This window comes from Scyliorhinus torazame, chromosome 5 (genome assembly GCF_047496885.1).
Source record: "Scyliorhinus torazame isolate Kashiwa2021f chromosome 5, sScyTor2.1, whole genome shotgun sequence".
In the NCBI taxonomy this organism is placed as follows: domain Eukaryota; kingdom Metazoa; phylum Chordata; class Chondrichthyes; order Carcharhiniformes; family Scyliorhinidae; genus Scyliorhinus; species Scyliorhinus torazame.
Genome location: NC_092711.1, coordinates 5,799,271 through 5,818,258, shown reverse-complemented (window position 1 = coordinate 5,818,258; position 18,988 = coordinate 5,799,271). Strand labels below are relative to the sequence as shown.

Genomic DNA, 18,988 nt, shown 5'->3' with positions numbered 1-18,988 from the left:
TCCCTGAGAGAGAGGGGACTGAGAGACACCAGTCAGTGTACAGATATCTCCCTGAGAGAGAGGGGACTGAGAGACACCAGTCAGTGTACAGATATCTCCCTGAGAGATAGAGGGGACTGAGAGACACCAGTCAGTGTACAGATATCTCCCTGAGAGAGCGAGAGAGGGGACTGAGAGACACCAGTCAGTGTACAGATATCTCCCTGAGAGAGAGAGGGGAGTGAGAGACACCAGTCAGTGTACAGATATCTCCCTGAGAGAGAGAGGGGGGACTGAGAGACACCAGTCAGTGTACAGATATCTCCCTGAGAGAGAGGGGACTGAGAGACACCAGTCAGTGTACAGATATCTCCCTGAGAGAGAGGGGACTGAGAGACACCAGTCAGTGTACAGATATCTCCCTGAGAGAGGGGACTGAGAGACACCAGTCAGTGTACAGATATCTCCCTGAGAGAGAGAGAGGACTGAGAGACCCCAGTCAGTGTACAGATATCTCCCTGAGAGAGAGAGGGGACTGAGAGACACCAGTCAGTGTACAGATATCTCCCTGAGAGAGAGGGGACTGAGAGACACCAGTCAGTGTACAGATATCTCCCTGAGAGAGAGAGAGGACTGAGAGACACCAGTCAGTTTACAGATATCTCCCTGAGAGAGAGGGGACTGAGAGACACCAGTCAGTGTACAGATATCTCCCTGAGAGAGAGGGGACTGAGAGACACCAGTCAGTGTACAGATATCTCCCTGAGAGAGAGAGGTGACTGAGAGACACCAGTCAGTATACAGATATCTCCCTGAGAGAGAGAGGGGACTGAGAGACACCAGTCAGTGTACAGATATCTCCCTGAGAGAGGGGACTGAGAGACACCAGTCAGTGTACAGATATCTCCCTGAGAGAGAGAGGGGACTGAGAGACACCAGTCAGTGTACAGATATCTCCCTGAGAGAGAGAGGGGACTGAGAGACACCAGTCAGTGTACAGATATCTCCCTGAGAGAGAGAGGACTGAGAGACACCAGTCAGTGTACAGATATCTCCCTGAGAGAGAGGGGACTGAGAGACACCAGTCAGTGTACAGATATCTCCCTGAGAGAGAGAGGGAACTGAGAGACACCAGTCAGTGTACAGATATCTCCCTGAGAGAGACGGGACTGAGAGACACCAGTCAGTGTACAGATATCTCCCTGAGAGAGACGGGACTGAGAGACACCAGTCAGTGTACAGATATCTCCCTGAGAGAGAGGGGACAGAGAAACACCAGTCAGTGTACAGATATCTCCCTGAGAGAGAGAGGGGACTGAGGGACACCAGTCAGTGTACAGATATCTCCCTGAGAGAGAGAGGGGACTGAGAGACACCAGTCAGTGTACAGATATCTCCCCGAGAGAGAGAGGGGACTGAGAGACACCAGTCAGTGTACAGATATCTCCCAGAGAGAGAGAGAGGACTGAGAGACACCAGTCAGTGTGCGGATATCTCCCTGAGAGAGAGAGGGGACTGAGAGACACCAGTCTGTACAGATATCTCCCTGAGAGAGAGGGGGACTGAGAGACACCAGTCAGTGTACAGATATCTCCCTGAGAGAGAGGACTGAGAGACACCAGTCAGTGTACAGATATCTCCCTGAGAGAGAGAGGGGATGGAGAGACACCAGTCAGTGTACAGATATCTCCCGGAGAGAGAGGGGACTGAGAGACACCAGTCAGTGTACAGATATCTCCCTGAGAGAGAGAGAGAGGACTGAGAGACACCAGTCAGTGTACAGATATCTCCCTGAGAGAGAGAGGGGACTGAGAGACACCAGTCAGTGTACAGATATCTCCCTGAGAGAGAGAGGACTGAGAGACACCAGTCAGTGTACAGATATCTCCCTGAGAGAGAGAGAGGGGACTGAGAGACACCAGTCAGTGTACAGATATCTCCCTGAGAGAGAGAGAGGACTGAGAGACACCAGTCAGTGTACAGATATCTCCCTGAGAGAGAGAGAGGGGACTGAGAGACACCAGTCAGTGTACAGATATCTCCCTGAGAGAGAGAGAGAGGACTGAGAGACACCAGTCAGTGTACAGATATCTCCCTGAGAGAGAGAGAGGGGGACTGAGAGACACCAGTCAGTGTACAGATATCTCCCCGAGAGAGAGAGAGGACTGCGAGACACCAGTCAGTGTACAGATATCTCCGTGAGAGAGAGGGGACTGAGAGACACCAGTCAGTGTACAGATATCTCCCTGAGAGAGAGAGAGGGGACTGAGAGACACCAGTCAGTGTACAGATATCTCCCTGAGAGAGGGGACTGAGAGACACCAGTCAGTGTACAGATATCTCCCTGAGAGAGAGAGGGGACTGAGAGACACCAGTCAGTGTACAGATATCTCCCTGAGAGAGAGTGGGGACTGAGAGACACCAGTCAGTGTACAGATATCTCCCTGAGAGAGAGAGAGAGGGGACTGAGAGACACCAGTCAGTGTACAGATATCTCCCTGAGAGAGAGAGAGGACTGAGAGACACCAGTCAGTGTACAGATAATTCCCTGAGAGAGAGAGGGGACTGAGAGACACCAGTCAGTGTACAGATATCTCCCTGAGAGAGAGGGGACTGAGAGACACCAGTCAGTGCACAGATATCTCCCTGAGAGAGAGAGAGGACTGAGAGACCCCAGTCAGTGTACAGATATCTCCCTGAGAGAGAGAGGGGACTGAGAGACACCAGTCAGTGTACAGATATCTCCCTGAGAGAGAGAGGGGACTGAGAGACACCAGTCAGTGTACAGATATCTCCCTGAGAGAGAGAGGGGACTGAGAGACACCAGTCAGTGTACAGATATCTCCCTGAGAGAGAGAGAGCACTGAGAGACACCAGTCAGTGTACAGATATCTCGCTGAGAGAGAGGGGGACTGAGAGACACCAGTCAGTGTACAGATATCTCCCTGAGAGAGAGAGGACTGAGAGACACCAGTCAGTGTACAGATATCTCCCTGAGAGACAGGGAACTGAGAGACACCAGTCAGTGTACAGATATCTCCCTGAGAGAGAGGGGACTGAGAGACACCAGTCAGTGTACAGATATGTCCCTGAGAGAGAGAGGGGACTGAGAGACACCAGTCAGTGTACAGATATCTCCCTGAGAGAGAGAGGGGACTGAGAGACACCAGTCAGTGTACAGATATCTCCCTGAGAGAGAGAGGGGACTGAGAGACACCAGTCAGTGTACAGATATCTCCCTGAGAGAGAGGGGACTGAGAGACACCAGTCAGTGTACAGATATCTCCCTGAGAGAGAGGGGACTGAGAGACACCAGTCAGTGTACAGATATCTCCCTGAGAGAGAGGGGACTGAGAGACACCAGTCAGTGTACAGAAATCTCCCTGAGAGAGAGGGGATTGAGAGGCACCAGTCAGTGTACAGATATCTCCCTGAGAGAGAGAGGGGACTGAGAGACACCAGTCAGTGTACAGATATCTCCCTGAGAGAGAGGGGACTGAGAGACACCAGTCAGTGTACAGATATCGCCCTGAGAGAGAGGGGGGACTGAGATACACCAGTCAGTGTACAGATATCTCCCTGAGAGAGAGGGGGGACTGAGAGACACCAGTCAGTGTACAGATATCTCCCTGAGAGAGAGGGGACTGAGAGACACCAGTCAGTGTACAGACATCTCCCAGAGAGAGAGAGGGGACTGAGAGACACCAGTCAGTGTACAGATATCTCCCTGAGAGGGGACTGAGAGACACCAGTCAGTGTACAGATATCTCCCTGAGAGAGAGAGGGGACTGAGAGACACCAGTCAGTGTACAGATTCTCCCTGAGAGAGAGAGAGGACTGAGAGACACCAGTCAGTGTACAGATATCTCCCTGAGAGAGAGAGGGGACTGAGAGACACCAGTCAGTGTACAGATATCTCGCTGAGAGAGAGAGGGGACTGAGAGACACCAGTCAGTGTACAGATATCTCCCCGAGAGAGAGAGAGGGGACTGAGAGACACCAGTCAGTGTACAGATATCTCCCTGAGAGAGAGGGAACTGAGAGACACCAGTCAGTGTACAGATATCTCCCTGAGAGAGAGAGGTCTGAGAGACACCAGTCAGTGTACAGATATCTCCCTGAGAGAGAGGGGACTGAGAGACACCAGTCAGTGTACAGATATCTCCCTGAGAGAGAGAGGGGACTGAGAGACACCAGTCAGTGTACAGATATCTCCCTGAGAGAGAGAGAGGGGACTGAGAGACACCAGTCAGTGTACAGATATCTCCCTGAGAGAGAGAGGGGACTGAGAGACACCAGTCAGTGTACAGATATCTCCCTGAGAGAGAGGGGACTGAGAGACACCAGTCAGTGTACAGATATCTCCCTGAGAGAGAGGGGACTGAGAGACACCAGTCAGTGTACAGATATCTCCCTGAGAGAGAGAGGGGACTGAGAGACACCAGTCAGTGTACAGATATCTCCCTGAGAGAGAGGGGACTGAGAGACACCAGTCAGTGTACAGATATCTCCCTGAGAGAGAGAGGGGACTGAGAGACACCAGTCAGTGTACAGATATCTCCCTGAGAGAGAGGGGACTGAGAGACACCAGTCAGTGTACAGATATCTCCCTGAGAGAGAGAGGGGACTGAGAGACACCAGTCAGTGTACAGATATCTCCCTGAGAGAGAGGGGACTGAGAGACACCAGTCAGTGTACAGATATCTCCCTGAGAGAGAGAGGGGACTGAGAGACACCAGTCAGTGTACAGATATCTCCCTGAGAGAGAGGGGACTGAGAGACACCAGTCAGTGTACAGATATCTCCCTGAGAGAGAGAGAGAGGACTGAGAGACCCCAGTCAGTGTACAGATATCTCCCTGAGAGAGAGAGGGGACTGAGAGACACCAGTCAGTGTACAGATATCTCCCTGAGAGAGAGAGGGGACTGAGAGACACCAGTCAGTGTACAGATATCTCCCTGAGAGAGAGAGGGGACTGAGAGACACCAGTCAGTGTACAGATATCTCCCTGAGAGAGAGAGGGGACTGAGAGACACCAGTCAGTGTACAGATATCTCCCTGAGAGAGAGGGGACTGAGAGACACCAGTCAGTGCACAGATATCTCCCTGAGAGAGAGAGAGGACTGAGAGACCCCAGTCAGTGTACAGATATCTCCCTGAGAGAGAGAGGGGACTGAGAGACACCAGTCAGTGTACAGATATCTCCCTGAGAGAGAGAGGGGACTGAGAGACACCAGTCAGTGTACAGATATCTCCCTGAGAGAGAGAGGGGACTGAGAGACACCAGTCAGTGTACAGATATCTCCCTGAGAGAGAGGGGACTGAGAGACACCAGTCAGTGTACAGATATCTCCCTGAGAGAGAGAGAGGACTGAGAGACCCCAGTCAGTGTACAGATATCTCCCTGAGAGAGAGAGGGGACTGAGAGACACCAGTCAGTGTACAGATATCTCCCTGAGAGAGAGAGGGGACTGAGAGACACCAGTCAGTGTACAGATATCTCCCTGAGAGAGAGAGGGGACTGAGAGACACCAGTCAGTGTACAGATATCTCCCTGAGTGAGAGGACTGAGAGACACCAGTCAGTGTACAGATATCTCCCTGAGAGAGAGAGAGGGGACTCAGAGACACCAGTCAGTGTACAGATATCTCCCTGAGAGAGAGAGGACTGAGAGACACCAGTCAGTGTACAGATATCTCCCTGAGAGAGAGAGGGGACTGAGAGACACCAGTCAGTGTACAGATATCTCCCTGAGAGAGAGAGGGGACTGAGAGACACCAGTCAGTGTACAGATATCTCCCTGAGAGAGAGAGAGGACTGAGAGACACCAGTCAGTGTACAGATATCTCCCTGAGAGAGAGAGGACTGAGAGACACCAGTCAGTGTACAGATATCTCCCTGAGAGAGAGAGGGGACTGAGAGACACCAGTCAGTGTACAGATATCTCCCTGAGAGAGAGAGGACTGAGAGACACCAGTCAGTGTACAGATATCTCCCTGAGAGAGAGAGGGGACTGAGAGACACCAGTCAGTGTACAGATATCTCCCTGAGAGAGAGAGGGGACTGAGAGACACCAGTCAGTGTACAGATATCTCCCTGAGAGAGAGAGAGGGGACTGAGAGACACCAGTCAGTGTACAGATATCTCCCTGAGAGAGAGAGGGGACTGAGAGACACCAGTCAGTGTACAGATATCTCCCTGAGAGAGAGAGGGGACTGAGAGACACCAGTCAGTGTACAGATATCTCCCTGAGAGAGAGAGGGGACTGAGAGACCTGTTCCATTGTGATTTGTTGTCCCTGAACTCTGCCTTACTCTGTGTGCAGCAAGCGGATTATAAACCTGGGGCCCATTCACCCTGGTCGCAGCACCCCAGACCCTTCATCCTCTGGAGCACATGTCAACTGTGGTCACTGCAAAAACACATTCCTGGTGAGTCCTTCAACCCATGACGGGTAGTGTCTGTAGATCCGTGAAGACAGGGGAACAAAGAAAAGTACAGCACAGGAACAGGCCCTTCTGCCCTCCAAGCCCGTGCCGACCATACTGCCCGACTAAACTACAATCTTCTACACTTCCTGGGTCCGTATCCTTCTATTCCCATCCTATTCATATATTTGTCAAGATGCCCCTTAAATGTCCCTATCGTCCCTGCTTCCACTACCTCCTCCGGTAGTGAGTTCCAGGCACCCACTACCCTCTGCGTAAAAAACTTGCCTCGTACATCTACTCTAAACCTTGCCCCTCTCACCTTAAACCTATGTCCCCTAGTAATTGACCCCTCTACCCTGGGGAAAAGCCTCTGACTATCCACTCTGTCTATGCCCCTCATAATTTTGTCGACCTCTATCAGGTCTCCCCTCAACCTCCTTCGTTCCAGTGAGAACAAACCGAGTTTGTCCAACCGCTCCTCATAGCTAATGCCCTCCATACCAGGCAACATTCTGGTAAATCTCTTCTGCACCCTCTCTAAAGCCTCCACATCCTTCTGGTAGTGTGGCGACCAGAATTGAACACTATACTCCAAGTGTGGTCGGACTAAGGTTCTATACAGCTGCAACATGACTTGCCAATTCTTATACTCAATGCCCCGGCCAATGAAGGCAAGCATGCCGTATGCCTTCTTGACTACCTTCTCCAGCTGTGTTGCCCCTTTCAGTGACCTGTGGACCTGTACTCCTAGATCTCTTTGACTTTCAATACTCTTGAGGGTTCTACCATTCACTGTATATTCCCTACCTGCATTAGACCTTCCAAAATGCATTCCCTCACATTTGTCCGGATTAAACTCCATCTGCCATCTCTCCGCCCAAGTCTCCAAACAATCTAAATCCTGCTGTATCCTCTGACAGTCCTCATCGCTATCCGCAATTCCACCAACCTTTGTGCCGTCTGCAAACTTACTAATCAGACCAGTTACATTTTCCTCCGAATCATTTATATATACTCCAAAGAGCAAAGGTCCCAGCACTGATCCCTGTGGAACACCACTGGTCACAGCCCTCCAATTAGAAAAGCATCCCTCCATTGCTACTCTCTGCCTTCTATGACCTAGCCAGTTCTGTATCCACCTTGCCAGTTCAACCCTGATCCCGTGTGACTTCACCTTTTGTACTAGTCTAGTTAACAGGTAGTTAAGGTGGCCGTAGGATACATGCCTTTATTAACTGAATATATGAGCAGGGAGTTTACGATGGGGCTCTATAAAACGCATCGTCTGTCACAACTGGAGTACTGTCTGCAATTCTCGTCGCCACATTATAGGAAGGATGTGATTGCCCTGGTGCTGCACCGCTGCACCATCGATTGATGGTGAGATCCTCTCTTGCAGGAGATGGTTATTGCCTGGGGGCACTCATCAGCCCCCAGCCTGGATGTTGTCCCACTCATTGTGTTTTGGCTGAGGTCATTTCGTAGCCATTCCCTCGAGTGGTTCCCATTCTCCTCGGTTTGAGGTCTGCATCGGCTGAGGGAATCCATTACCCCCTTGACGGCGAGCTTTACCGCTTATTTGGTTACCTTTTGTTGCTGTCACTGAGTGTTGTAGTTGCAGAATTTCAGGTGACTTATGGCAGCCGTCTATTGGAGTTCATTTGGGATTCGGGTCGAGCTTTGCTTTATGTGAAATGCAGAGTATCACGGCTGCAGGAAGGTGACCGCTGCTTTTCTGTTCCTAGTGGAGGGAGTTTACAGACCGGACGCTAGCGCGATGTCCACACTGTCAAAGTGTGTAAGTACCTCGGTCGCTGGGAGTCCCTTCACTCCCTCGCGCCCCCCGCCTCCCTCGCGCCCCCCGCCTCCCTCGCGCCCCCCGCCTCCCTCGCGCCCCCCGCCTCCCTCGCGCCCCCCGCCTCCCTCGCGCCCCCCGCCTCCCTCGCGCCCCCCGCCTCCCTCGCGCCCCCCGCCTCCCTCGCGCCCCCCGCCTCCCTCGCGCCCCCCGCCTCCCTCGCGCCCCCCGCCTCCCTCGCGCCCCCCCCGCCTCCCTCGCGCCCGCTGCCTCCCGCCCCCCTCGCGCCCCCCGCCTCCCTCGCGCCCTCCGGCCTCCCTCGCGCCCTCCGGCCTCCCCCGCGCCCCCCGGCCTCCCCCGCGCCCCCCGGCCTCCCCCGCGCCCCCCCGGCCTCCCCCGCGCCCCCCCGGCCTCCCCCGCGCCCCCCCGGCCTCCCCCGCGCCCCCCCGGCCTCCCCCGCGCCCCCCCGGCCTCCCCCGCGCCCCCCCGGCCTCCCCCGCGCCCCCCCGGCCTCCCCCGCGCCCCCCCGGCCCCCCCCGCGCCCCCCCGGCCCCCCCGCGCCCCCCCGGCCTCCCCCGCGCCCCCCCGGCCTCCCCCGCGCCCCCCCGGCCTCCCCCGCGCCCCCCCGGCCTCCCCCGCGCCCCCCCGGCCTCCCCCGCGCCCCCCCGGCCTCCCCCGCGCCCCCCCGGCCTCCCCCGCGCCCCCCCGGCCTCCCCCGCGCCCCCCCGGCCTCCCCCGCGCCCCCCCGGCCTCCCCCGCGCCCCCCCGGCCTCCCCCGCGCCCCCCCGGCCTCCCCCGCGCCCCCCCGGCCTCCCCCGCGCCCCCCCGGCCTCCCCCGCGCCCCCCCGGCCTCCCCCGCGCCCCCCCGGCCTCCCCCGCGCCCCCCCGGCCTCCCCCGCGCCCCCCCGGCCTCCCCCGCGCCCCCCCGGCCTCCCCCGCGCCCCCCCGGCCTCCCCCGCGCCCCCCCGGCCTCCCCCGCGCCCCCCCGGCCTCCCCCGCGCCCCCCCGGCCTCCCCCGCGCCCCCCCCGGCCTCCCCCGCGCCCCCCCGGCCTCCCCCGCGCCCCCCCGGCCTCCCCCGCGCCCCCCCGGCCTCCCCCGCGCCCCCCCGGCCTCCCTCCGCCCCGCTCCTGCCCCCCCCCCGCCTCCCTCCGCCCCGCTCCCGCCCCCCTTTGTGTAACACATCTTTGCTTTACGTTGTTCAGCTCATCAATCGGCCGCCGGTATCCTCGGAAACGCTGTTTGTGGATTTTCATGCTGGGGATGCTGTTTGCTGCTGTTGCTGCCGGAGTAGCTGTGAGTATCGGATCACTGACAGTCCCCCTGGCTTGCCCCCCTGTTCTCCCGCTCCGACGGGGAGATTTCAGTGATCAGCAACCCCTCAGAATGGCGGAACAGGCTGGAAGGGGCGAATGGGCTCCTCCTATTTTCTGTGTGTGTTTCCTCCTGTGTTGGCCGGAGGAGAACATAGAACATTACAGCGCAGTACAGGCCCTTCGGCCCTCGATGTTGCGCCAACCTGTGAAACCACTCTAAAGCCCATCTAGACTATTCCCTTATCGCCCATATGTCTATCCAATGACCATTTGAATGCCCTTAGTGTTGGCGAGTCCACTACTGTTGCAGGCAGGGCATTCCGCGCCCTTATTACTCTCTGAGTAAAGAACCTACCTCTGACATCTGTCCTGTATCTATCTCCCCTCAATTTAAAGCTATGTCCCCTCGTGCTAGACATCACCATCCGAGGAAAAAGGCTCTCACTGTCCACCCTATCTAACCCTCTGATCATCTTGTGTGCCTCAATTAAGTCACCTCTTAACCTTCTTCTCTCTAACGAAAACAGCCTCAAGTCCCTCAGCCTTTCCTCATAAGATCTTCCCTCCATACCAGGCAACATTCTGGTAAATCTCCTCTGCACCCTTTCCAATGCTTCCACATCCTTCCTATAATGCGGCGACCAGAATTGCACGTAATACTCCAAATGCGGCCGCACCAGAGTTTTGTACAGCTGCAACATGACCTCATGGCTCCGAAACTCAGTCCCTCTACCAATAAAAGCTAACACACCGTACGCCTTCTTAACAACCCTCTCAACTTGGGTGGCAACTTTCAGGGATCTATGTACATGGACACCGAGATCTCTCTGCTCATCCACACTGCCAAGAATCTTACCATTAGCCCAGTACTCAGTCTTCCTGTTATTCCTTCCGAAATGAATCACCTCACACTTTTCTGCATTAAACTCCATTTGCCACCTCTCAGCCCAGCGCTGCAGCTTATCTATGTCCCTCTGTAACTTGTAACATCCTTCCAAACTGTCCACAACTCCACCGACTTTAGTGTCATCTGCAAATTTACTCACCCATCCTTCTACGCCCTCCTCCAGGTCATTTATAAAAATGACAAACAGCAGTGGCCCCAAAACAGATCCTTGTGGTACGCCACTAGTAACTGGACTCCAGTCTGAACACTTCCCATCAACCACCACCCTTTGTCTTCTTCCAGCTAGCCAATTTCTGATCCAAACGGCTAAATCACCCTGAATCCCATGCTTCCGTATTTTCTGCAGTAGCCTACCGTGGGGAACCTTATCAAACGCTTTACTGAAATCCATATACACCACATCAACTGCTTTACCCTCATCCACCTGTTTGGTCACCTTCTCAAAGAACTCTATGGTTTGTGAGGCACAACCAACCCTTCACGAAACCGTGTTGACTGTCTCTAATCAAATTATTCCTTTCCAGATGATTATACACCCTATCTCTTACAAACCTTTCCAAGATTTTGCCCACAACAGAAGTAAGGCTCACTGGTCTATAGCTACCGGGGTTTAACTTTAGTGAAGGAAAGGGATAGGTATATACCGCAGGGCAAGAGTTATATCTACTCCCCTTCTTGAACAAGGGGACAACATTTGCTATCCTCCAGTCTTCTGGCACTATTCCTGTTGACAAAGATGACTTAAAGATCAAAGCCAATGGCTCAGCAATCTCCTCCCTAGCTTCCCAGAGAATCCTAGGATAAATCCCATCCGGCCCAGGGGACTTATCTATTTTCACACTTTCCAGAATTGTTAACACCTCCTCCTTATGAACCTCGAGCCCTTCTTGTCTAGTAGCCTGAATCTCCGTATTCTCCTCGACAACTGTCTTTTTCCTGTATGAATACTGACAAAAAATATTCATTTAGCACCTCTCCTATCTCCTCGGACTCCACGCACAACTTCCCGCTACTGTCCTTGACTGGCCCTACTCTTACCCTAGTCATTCTTTTATTCCTGACATATCTATAGAAAGCTTTAGAGTTATCCTTGATCCTACCTGCCAAAGACTTCTCATGTCCCCTCCTGGCTCTTCTTGGCTCTCTCTTTAGGTCCTTCCTAGCTAACTTGTAACTCTCGAGCGCCCCAACTGAACCTTCATGTCTCATCTTTACATAAGCCTCCTTCTTCCTCTTGACAAGTGTTTCGACTGCTTTAGTAAACCACAGCTCCCTTGCTCGACCACTTCCTCCCTGCCTGACAGGTACATACTTATCAAGGACACGCAGTCGCTGTTCCTTGAACAAGCTCCACATTTCCATTGTGCCCATCCCCTGCAGTTTTCCTCTCCATCCGATGCATCCTCAGTCTTGCCTCATCGCATCATAATTGCCTTTCCCCCAGATATAACTCTTGCCCTGCGGTATATACCTATCCCTTTCCATCACTAAAGTAAACTTAATGGAATTGTGGTCACTATCACCAAAGTGCTCACCTACCTCCAAATCTAACACCTGTCCTGGTTCATTACCCAGTACCAAATCCAATATGGCCTCGCCTCTCGTTGGCCTATCTACATACTGTGTCAGGAAACCCTCCTGCACACATTGGACAAAAACGGACCCATCTAAAGTACTCGAACTATAGCGTTTCCAGTCAATATTTGGAAAGTTAAAGTCCCCCATAACAACTCCCCTGTTGCTTTCGCTCCTATCCAGAATCATCTTTGCAATCCTTTCCTCTACATCTCTGGAACTTTTCAGAGGCCTATAGAAAACCGCCAACATAAGAACATAGGAACTAGGAGCAGGAGTAGGCCACCTGGCCCCTCGAGCCTGCTCCACCATTCAATGAGATCATGGCTGATCTTTTGTGGACTCAGCTCCACTTTCCCGCCCGGACACCATAACCCTTAATCCCTTTATTCTCCAAAAAACTATCTGTCTTTATCTTAAAAACATTTAATGAAGGAGGCTGTGACCAGTGGTGTTCCACAGGGATCAGTGCTGGGACCTTTGCTCTTTGTAGTATATATAAATGATTTGGAGGAAAATGTAACTGGTCTGATTAGTAAGTTTGCAGACGACACAAAGGTTGGTGGAATTGCGGATAGCGATGAGGACTGTCGGAGGATACAGCAGGATTTAGATTGTCTGGAGACTTGGGCGGAGAGATGGCAGATGGAGTTTAATCCGGACAAATGTGAGGTAATGCATTTTGGAAGGGCTAATGCAGGTAGGGAATATACAGTGAATGGTAGAACCCTCGAGTATTGAAAGTCAAAGAGATCTAGGAGTACAGGTCCACAGGTCATTGAAAGGGGCAACACCGGTGGAGAAGGTAGTCAAGAAGGCATACGGCATGCTTGCCTTCATTGGCTGGGGCATTGAGTATAAGAATTGGCAAGTCATGTTGCAGCTGTATTGAACCTTAGTTAGGCCACACTTGGAGTATAGTGTTCAATTCTGGTCGCCACACTACCAGAAGGATGTGGAGGCTTTAGAGAGGGTGCAGAAGAGATTTACCAGAATGTTGCCTGGTATGGAGGGCATAAGCTATGAGGAGCGATTGAATAAACTCGGTTTGTTCTCACTGGAACGAAGGAGGTTGAGGGGCGACCTGATAGAGGTATGCAAAATTATGAGGGGCATAGACAGAGTGGATAGTCAGAGGCTTTTCCCCAGGGTAGAGGGGTCAATTACTAGGGGGCATAGGTTTAAGGTGAGAGGGGCAAGGTTTAGAGTAGATGTACGAGGCAAGTTTTTTACGCAGAGGGTAGTGGGTGCCTGGAACTCGCTGCCGGAGGAGGTAGTGGAAGCAGGGACGATAGGGACATTTAAGGGGCATCTTGACAAATATATGAATAGGATGGGAATAGAGGGATACGGACCCAGGAAGTGTAGAAGATTGTAGTTTAGTCGGGCAGTATGGTCGGCACGGGCTTGGAGGGCCGAAGGGCCTGTTCCTGTGCTGTACATTTCTTTGTTCTTTGTTCTTTGAGCCTCTACTGCTTCACTGGGCAAGGAATTCCATAGATTCACAACCTTTTAGGGTGAAGAACTTCCTCCTAAACTCCGTCCTAAATCTACTTCCCCTTATTTTGAGGCTATGCCCCCTAGTTCTGCTTTCACCCGCCAGTGGAAACAACCTGCCTGCATCTATCCTATCTATTCCCTTCATAATCTTATGTTTCTATAAGGTCCCCCCTCATCCTTCTAAATTCCAACGAGTACAGTCCCAGTCTACTCAACCTCTCCTCGTAATCCAACCCCTTCAGCTCTGGGATTAACCAAGTGAATCTCCTCTGCACACCCTCCAGTGCCAGTACGTCCTTTCTCAAGTAAGGAGACCAAAACTGAACACAATACTCCAGGTGTGGCCTCACTAACACCTTATACAATTGCAGCATAACCTCCCTAGTCTTAAACTCCATCCCTCTAGCAATGAAGGACAACATTCCATTTGCCTTCTTAGTCACCTGTTGGACCTGTAAACCAACTTTTTGCGACTCATGCACTAGCACACCCAGGTCTCTCTGCACAGCAGCATGTTTTAATATTTTATCATTTAAATAATAATCCCTTTTGCTGTTATCCTACCAAAATGGATAACCTGACATTTGTCAACATTGTATTCCATCTGCCAGACCCTAGCCCATTCACTTAGCCTATCCAAATCCCTCTGCAGACTTCCAGTATCCTCTGCACTTTTTGCTTTACCACTTATCTTAGTGTCGTCTGCAAACTTGGACACATTGCCCTTGGTCCCCAACTCCAAATCATCTATGTAAATTGTGAACAGTTGTGGGCCCAACACTGATCCCTGAGGGACACCACTAGCTACTGATTGCCAACCAGAGAAACACCCATTAATCCCCACTCTTTGCTTTCTATTAATTAACCAATCCTCTATCCATGCTACTACTTTCCCCTTAATGCCATGCATCTTTATCTTATGCAACAACCTTTTGTGTGGCACCTTGTCAAAGGCTTTCTGGAAATCCAGATATACCACATCCATTGGCTCCCCGTTATCTACCGCACTGTTAATGTCCTCAAAAATTCCACTAAATTAGTTAGGCATGACCTGCCCTTTATGAACCCATGCTGCGTCTGCCCAATGGGACAATTTCCATCCAGATGCCTCGCTATTTCTTCCTTGATGATAGATTCCAGCATCTTCCCTACTACCGAAGTTAAGCTCACTGGCCTATAATTACCCACTTTCTGCCTACCTCCTTTTTTAAACAGTGGTGTCACGTTTGCTAATTTCCAATCCGCCGGGACCACCCCAGAGTCTAGTGAATTTTGGTAAATTATCACTAGTGCATTTGCAATTTCCCTAGCCATCTCTTTTAGCACTCTGGGATGCATCCCATCAGGTCCAGGAGACCTGTCTACCTTTAGCCCCATTAGCTTGCCCATCACTACCTCCTTGGTGATAACAATCCTCTCAAGGTCCCCACCTGTCAGCCTCATTTCCATCAGTCACTGGCATGTTATTTGTGTCTTCCACTGTGAAGACCGACCCAAAAAACCTGTTCAGTTCCTCAGCCATTTCCTCATCTCCCATTACTAAATCTCCCTTCTCATCCTCTAAAGGACCAATCCTTAGCCACTCTTTTTTTTTGTTTTATGTATTTGTAGAGACTTTTACTATCTGTTTTTATATTCTGAGCAAGTTTACTCTCATAATCTATCTTACTCTTCTTTATAGCTTTTTTAGTAGCTTTCTGTTGCCCCCTAAAGATTTCCCAGTCCTCTAGTCTCCCACTGATCTTTGCTACTTTGTATGTTTTTTCCTTCAATTTGATACTCTCCCTTATTTCCTTAGATATCCACGGTCGATTTTCCCTCTTTTTACCGTCCTTCCTTTTTTTTGTTATAAACCTTTGCTGAGCACTGTGAAAAATCACTTGGAAGGTTCTCCACTGTTCCTCAACTGTTTCACTATAAAGTCTTTGCTCCCAGTCTACCTTAGCTAGTTCTTCTCTCATCCCACTGTAACCTCCTTTGTTTAAGCACAAAACACTAGTGCTTGATTTTACCTTCTCACCCTCCATCTGTATTTTAAATTCCACCATATTGTGATCGCTCCTTTCGAGAGGATCCCTAACTATGAGATCCTGAATCAATCCTGTCTCATTACACAGGACCAGATCCAGGACCGCTTGTTCCCTCGTAGGTTCCATTACATACTGTTCTAGGAAACTATCGTGGATACATTCTATAAACTCCTCCTCAAGGCTGCCTTGACCGACCTGGTTAAACCAATCGACATGTAGATTAAAATCCCCCATGATAACTGCTGTACCATTTCTACATGCATCAGTTATTTCTTTGTTTATTGCCTGCCCCACCATAATGTTACTATTTGGTGGCCTATAGACTACTCCTATCAGTGACTTTATCGCCTTACTATTCCTGATTTCCACCCAAATGGATTCAACCTTATCCTCCATAGCACCGATGTCATCCCTTACTGTTGCCCGGATGTCATCCTTAAATAACAGAGCTACGCCACCTCCCTTACCATCCACTCTGTTCTTCCGAAAAGTTTGATACCCTCGGATATTTAACTCCCAGTCGTGACCACCCTTTAACCATGTTTCAGTAATGGCCACTAAATCATAGTCATTCACGATTTTCCCATCAACTCATTTACCCTATTCCGAATACTACGAGCATTCAGGTAAAGTACACTTATGTTGGCTTTTTTACCTCTGTTCTGAATCTTAACACCCGATCAGTAACCTCTCCTAAGTTATATTTCCTCTTAACCGTTCTCCTAATTTTCCTTGTCGTTGAAATCATATCTTCCTGTAACAACCTGCCGCATCGCTTACCATTAATGTTTTCACTTCCCGTTTTATTTCTTTTAGTATTCCTGGTCCTATTCACTGAGCTCCCCTCAGTCACTGTACCTTGTACTGTCGCCCTTTTTGATTTTTGACTATGGCTTCTCTGCCTTACACTTTCCCCCTTACTGCCTTTTATTTCTGTCCCTGTTTTACTACCTTCCAACTTCCTGCATCGGTTCCCATCCCCCTGCCACATTAGTTTAAACTCTTCCCAACAGCTCTAGCAAACACCCCCCTAGGACATCGGTTCCAGTCCTGCCCAGGTGCAGACCGTCTGGTTTGTACTGGTCCCACCTCCCCAGAACCGGTTCCAATGTCCCAGGAATTTGAATCCCTCTCTCTTGCACCATCTCTCGAGCCACGCATTCATCCTCTCTATCCTGAGATTCCTACTCTGACTAGCTCGTGGCACTGGTAGCAATCCTGAGATTACTCCCTTTGAGGTCCTACTTTTTAGTTTAACTCCTAGCTCCCTAAATTCAGCTTGCAGGACCTTGTCCTATTTTTTACCTATATCGTTGGTGCCTTTGTGCACCACGACAGCTGGCTGTCCCCCCCCCCCCCCCCCCCCCCCCCCCCCCCCCAGAATGTCCTCCAGCCGCTCCAAGACATCATTGACCCTTGCACCAGGGAGGCAACATACCATCCTGGAGTCTCGATTGCGTCCGCAGAACCGCCTGTCTATTCCCCTTACAATTGAGTCCCGTATCACTGTAGCCCTGCCATTCTTCTTCCTGCCCAGCTGCGCAGCAGAGCCAGCCACGGTGCCATGAACCTGGCTACTTTCCCCTGGTGAGCCATCTCCCCCAACAGTATCCAAAGCGGTATATCTGTTTTGCAGGGAGATGACCGCAGAGGACACCTGCACTGCCTTCCTACTCTTGCTCTGTCTTTTGGTCACCCATTTACTATCTCCCTCAGTACCTTTCACCTGCGGTGTGACCAACTCGCTAAACGTGCTATCCACGACGTCCTCAGCATCGCGGACGCTCCAAAGTGAGTCCATCCGCAGCTCCAGAGCCGTCAAGCGGTCTAACAGGAGCTGCAACTGGACACACTTCTTGCACGTGAAGGAGCCAGGGACAGTGGACGTGTCCCTGAGCTCCCACATCGCACACGAGGAGCATGACACGGGTCTGAGATCTCCTGCCATGTCTTAAACCTTCGGTTAACTTCAACAACTACAATTTCAACACAGAAAACAACAAAGAATAAATAAATAAATATACCAATGAAAAGAAACAGAAAAACAGAAACACTACTTCCCAGTCACTTACCAGGGATAAAAGCACTTCCCTCCCCACCCAGCTTCGAATTCCCACCTAGATTCAATTCCCAAACTTGCTCTTAGCTGTGTCTCACTCTGGCTGTGTCTTCTCTGGCTCACTGGGAGAACTCACTGGGAGTGAGTTTACAAGTTGCTCTTACCAGGTGACCTCTCCTTTCCTGTTTCTAACCTCAGCCCAGACTACCTCGGACGAGTCCTCATTTAACGTCCTTTCTGCCACCGTAATACTGTCCTTGACTAACAATGCCACCCCTCCCCCTCTTTTACCACCTTCCCTGAGCTTACTGAAACATCGAAACCCCGGCACCTGCAACAACCATTCCTGTCCCTGCTCTATCCACGTCTCCGAAATGGCCACAACATCGATGTGCCAGGTACCAACCCATGCCGCAAGTTCACCCACCTTATTCCGGATGCTCCTGGCATTGAAGAAGACACACTTTAAACCTCCTTCCTGCCTGCCGGTACACTCCTGCAACTTTGAAACCCTACTCATGACCTCACTACTCTCAACCTCCTGTATACTGGAGCTACAATTCAGGTTCCCAAGCCCCTGCTGAACTAGTTTAAACCCTCCCAAAGCGCATTAGCAAATTTCCCCCCAAAGATATTGGTACCCCTCTGGTCCAGGTGTAGACCATCCCATTTGTAGAGGTCCCACTGACCCCAGAATGAACCCCAATTATCCAGAAATCTGAAACCCTCCCTCCTGCACCATCCCTGTAGCCACGTGTTCAACTCCTCTCTCTCCCTATTCCTCGTCTCGCTATCACGTGGCACGGGTAACAACCCAGAGATAATAACTCTGTTTGTCCTAGATCTTTCCATCCTAGCTCCCTGAATTCCTGCCTTACATCCCTCTCCCTTTTCGTACCTATGTCGTTGGTACCTATGTGGACCACGACTTGGGGCTGCTCTCCCTCCCCCTTAAGGATCCCGAAAACACGATCCGAGACATCACGCACCCTGGCACCTGGGAGGCAACACACCAACCGCGAGTCTCTCATTCCCACAGAATCTCCTATCTATCCCCTAACTATGGAGTCTCCCAATGGCTAATGCTCTACTCCGTCCCGCTCCCCCCCTCTGAGCAACAGGAACAGACTCTGGGCCAGAGACCTGCACCCCCTGGCTTACCTGTCCTGAACTGTCCTGAATTGACTCCCCTCCCCCACCTGCTTTTAGATCGAGGTAGATTTAAGTGACTGACACTTAACTGCCAACCAGTTATGTGAGTGGGTGGGGCAGCCCTTGTTAACCCCCACTGCACAATACTAGCTTAATTTAAATTAATTTAAACTCCTGAAATTTAAAAGGAGCTGCCTGACTGATTCAATTCAATTCCCACCTAGATTCAAATTCCCAAACTCGCTC

At 51.5% G+C, this 18,988-nt stretch overlaps 1 protein-coding gene across 1 annotated transcript in view; it reads left to right on the top strand.

The window, feature by feature from the left end:
* The window catches only part of LOC140422585 (type 1 phosphatidylinositol 4,5-bisphosphate 4-phosphatase-like), a 64,320-nt gene that overhangs the window by 17,139 nt on the left and 28,193 nt on the right, over nucleotides 1-18,988 (top strand). The window contains exons 3-5 of the mRNA XM_072507593.1: nucleotides 6,305-6,410; nucleotides 8,156-8,208; nucleotides 9,409-9,499. Of these exons, the coding sequence (XP_072363694.1) occupies nucleotides 6,305-6,410; nucleotides 8,156-8,208; nucleotides 9,409-9,499 (250 nt within the window). The remainder of the gene's footprint in view (nucleotides 1-6,304; nucleotides 6,411-8,155; nucleotides 8,209-9,408; nucleotides 9,500-18,988) is intronic.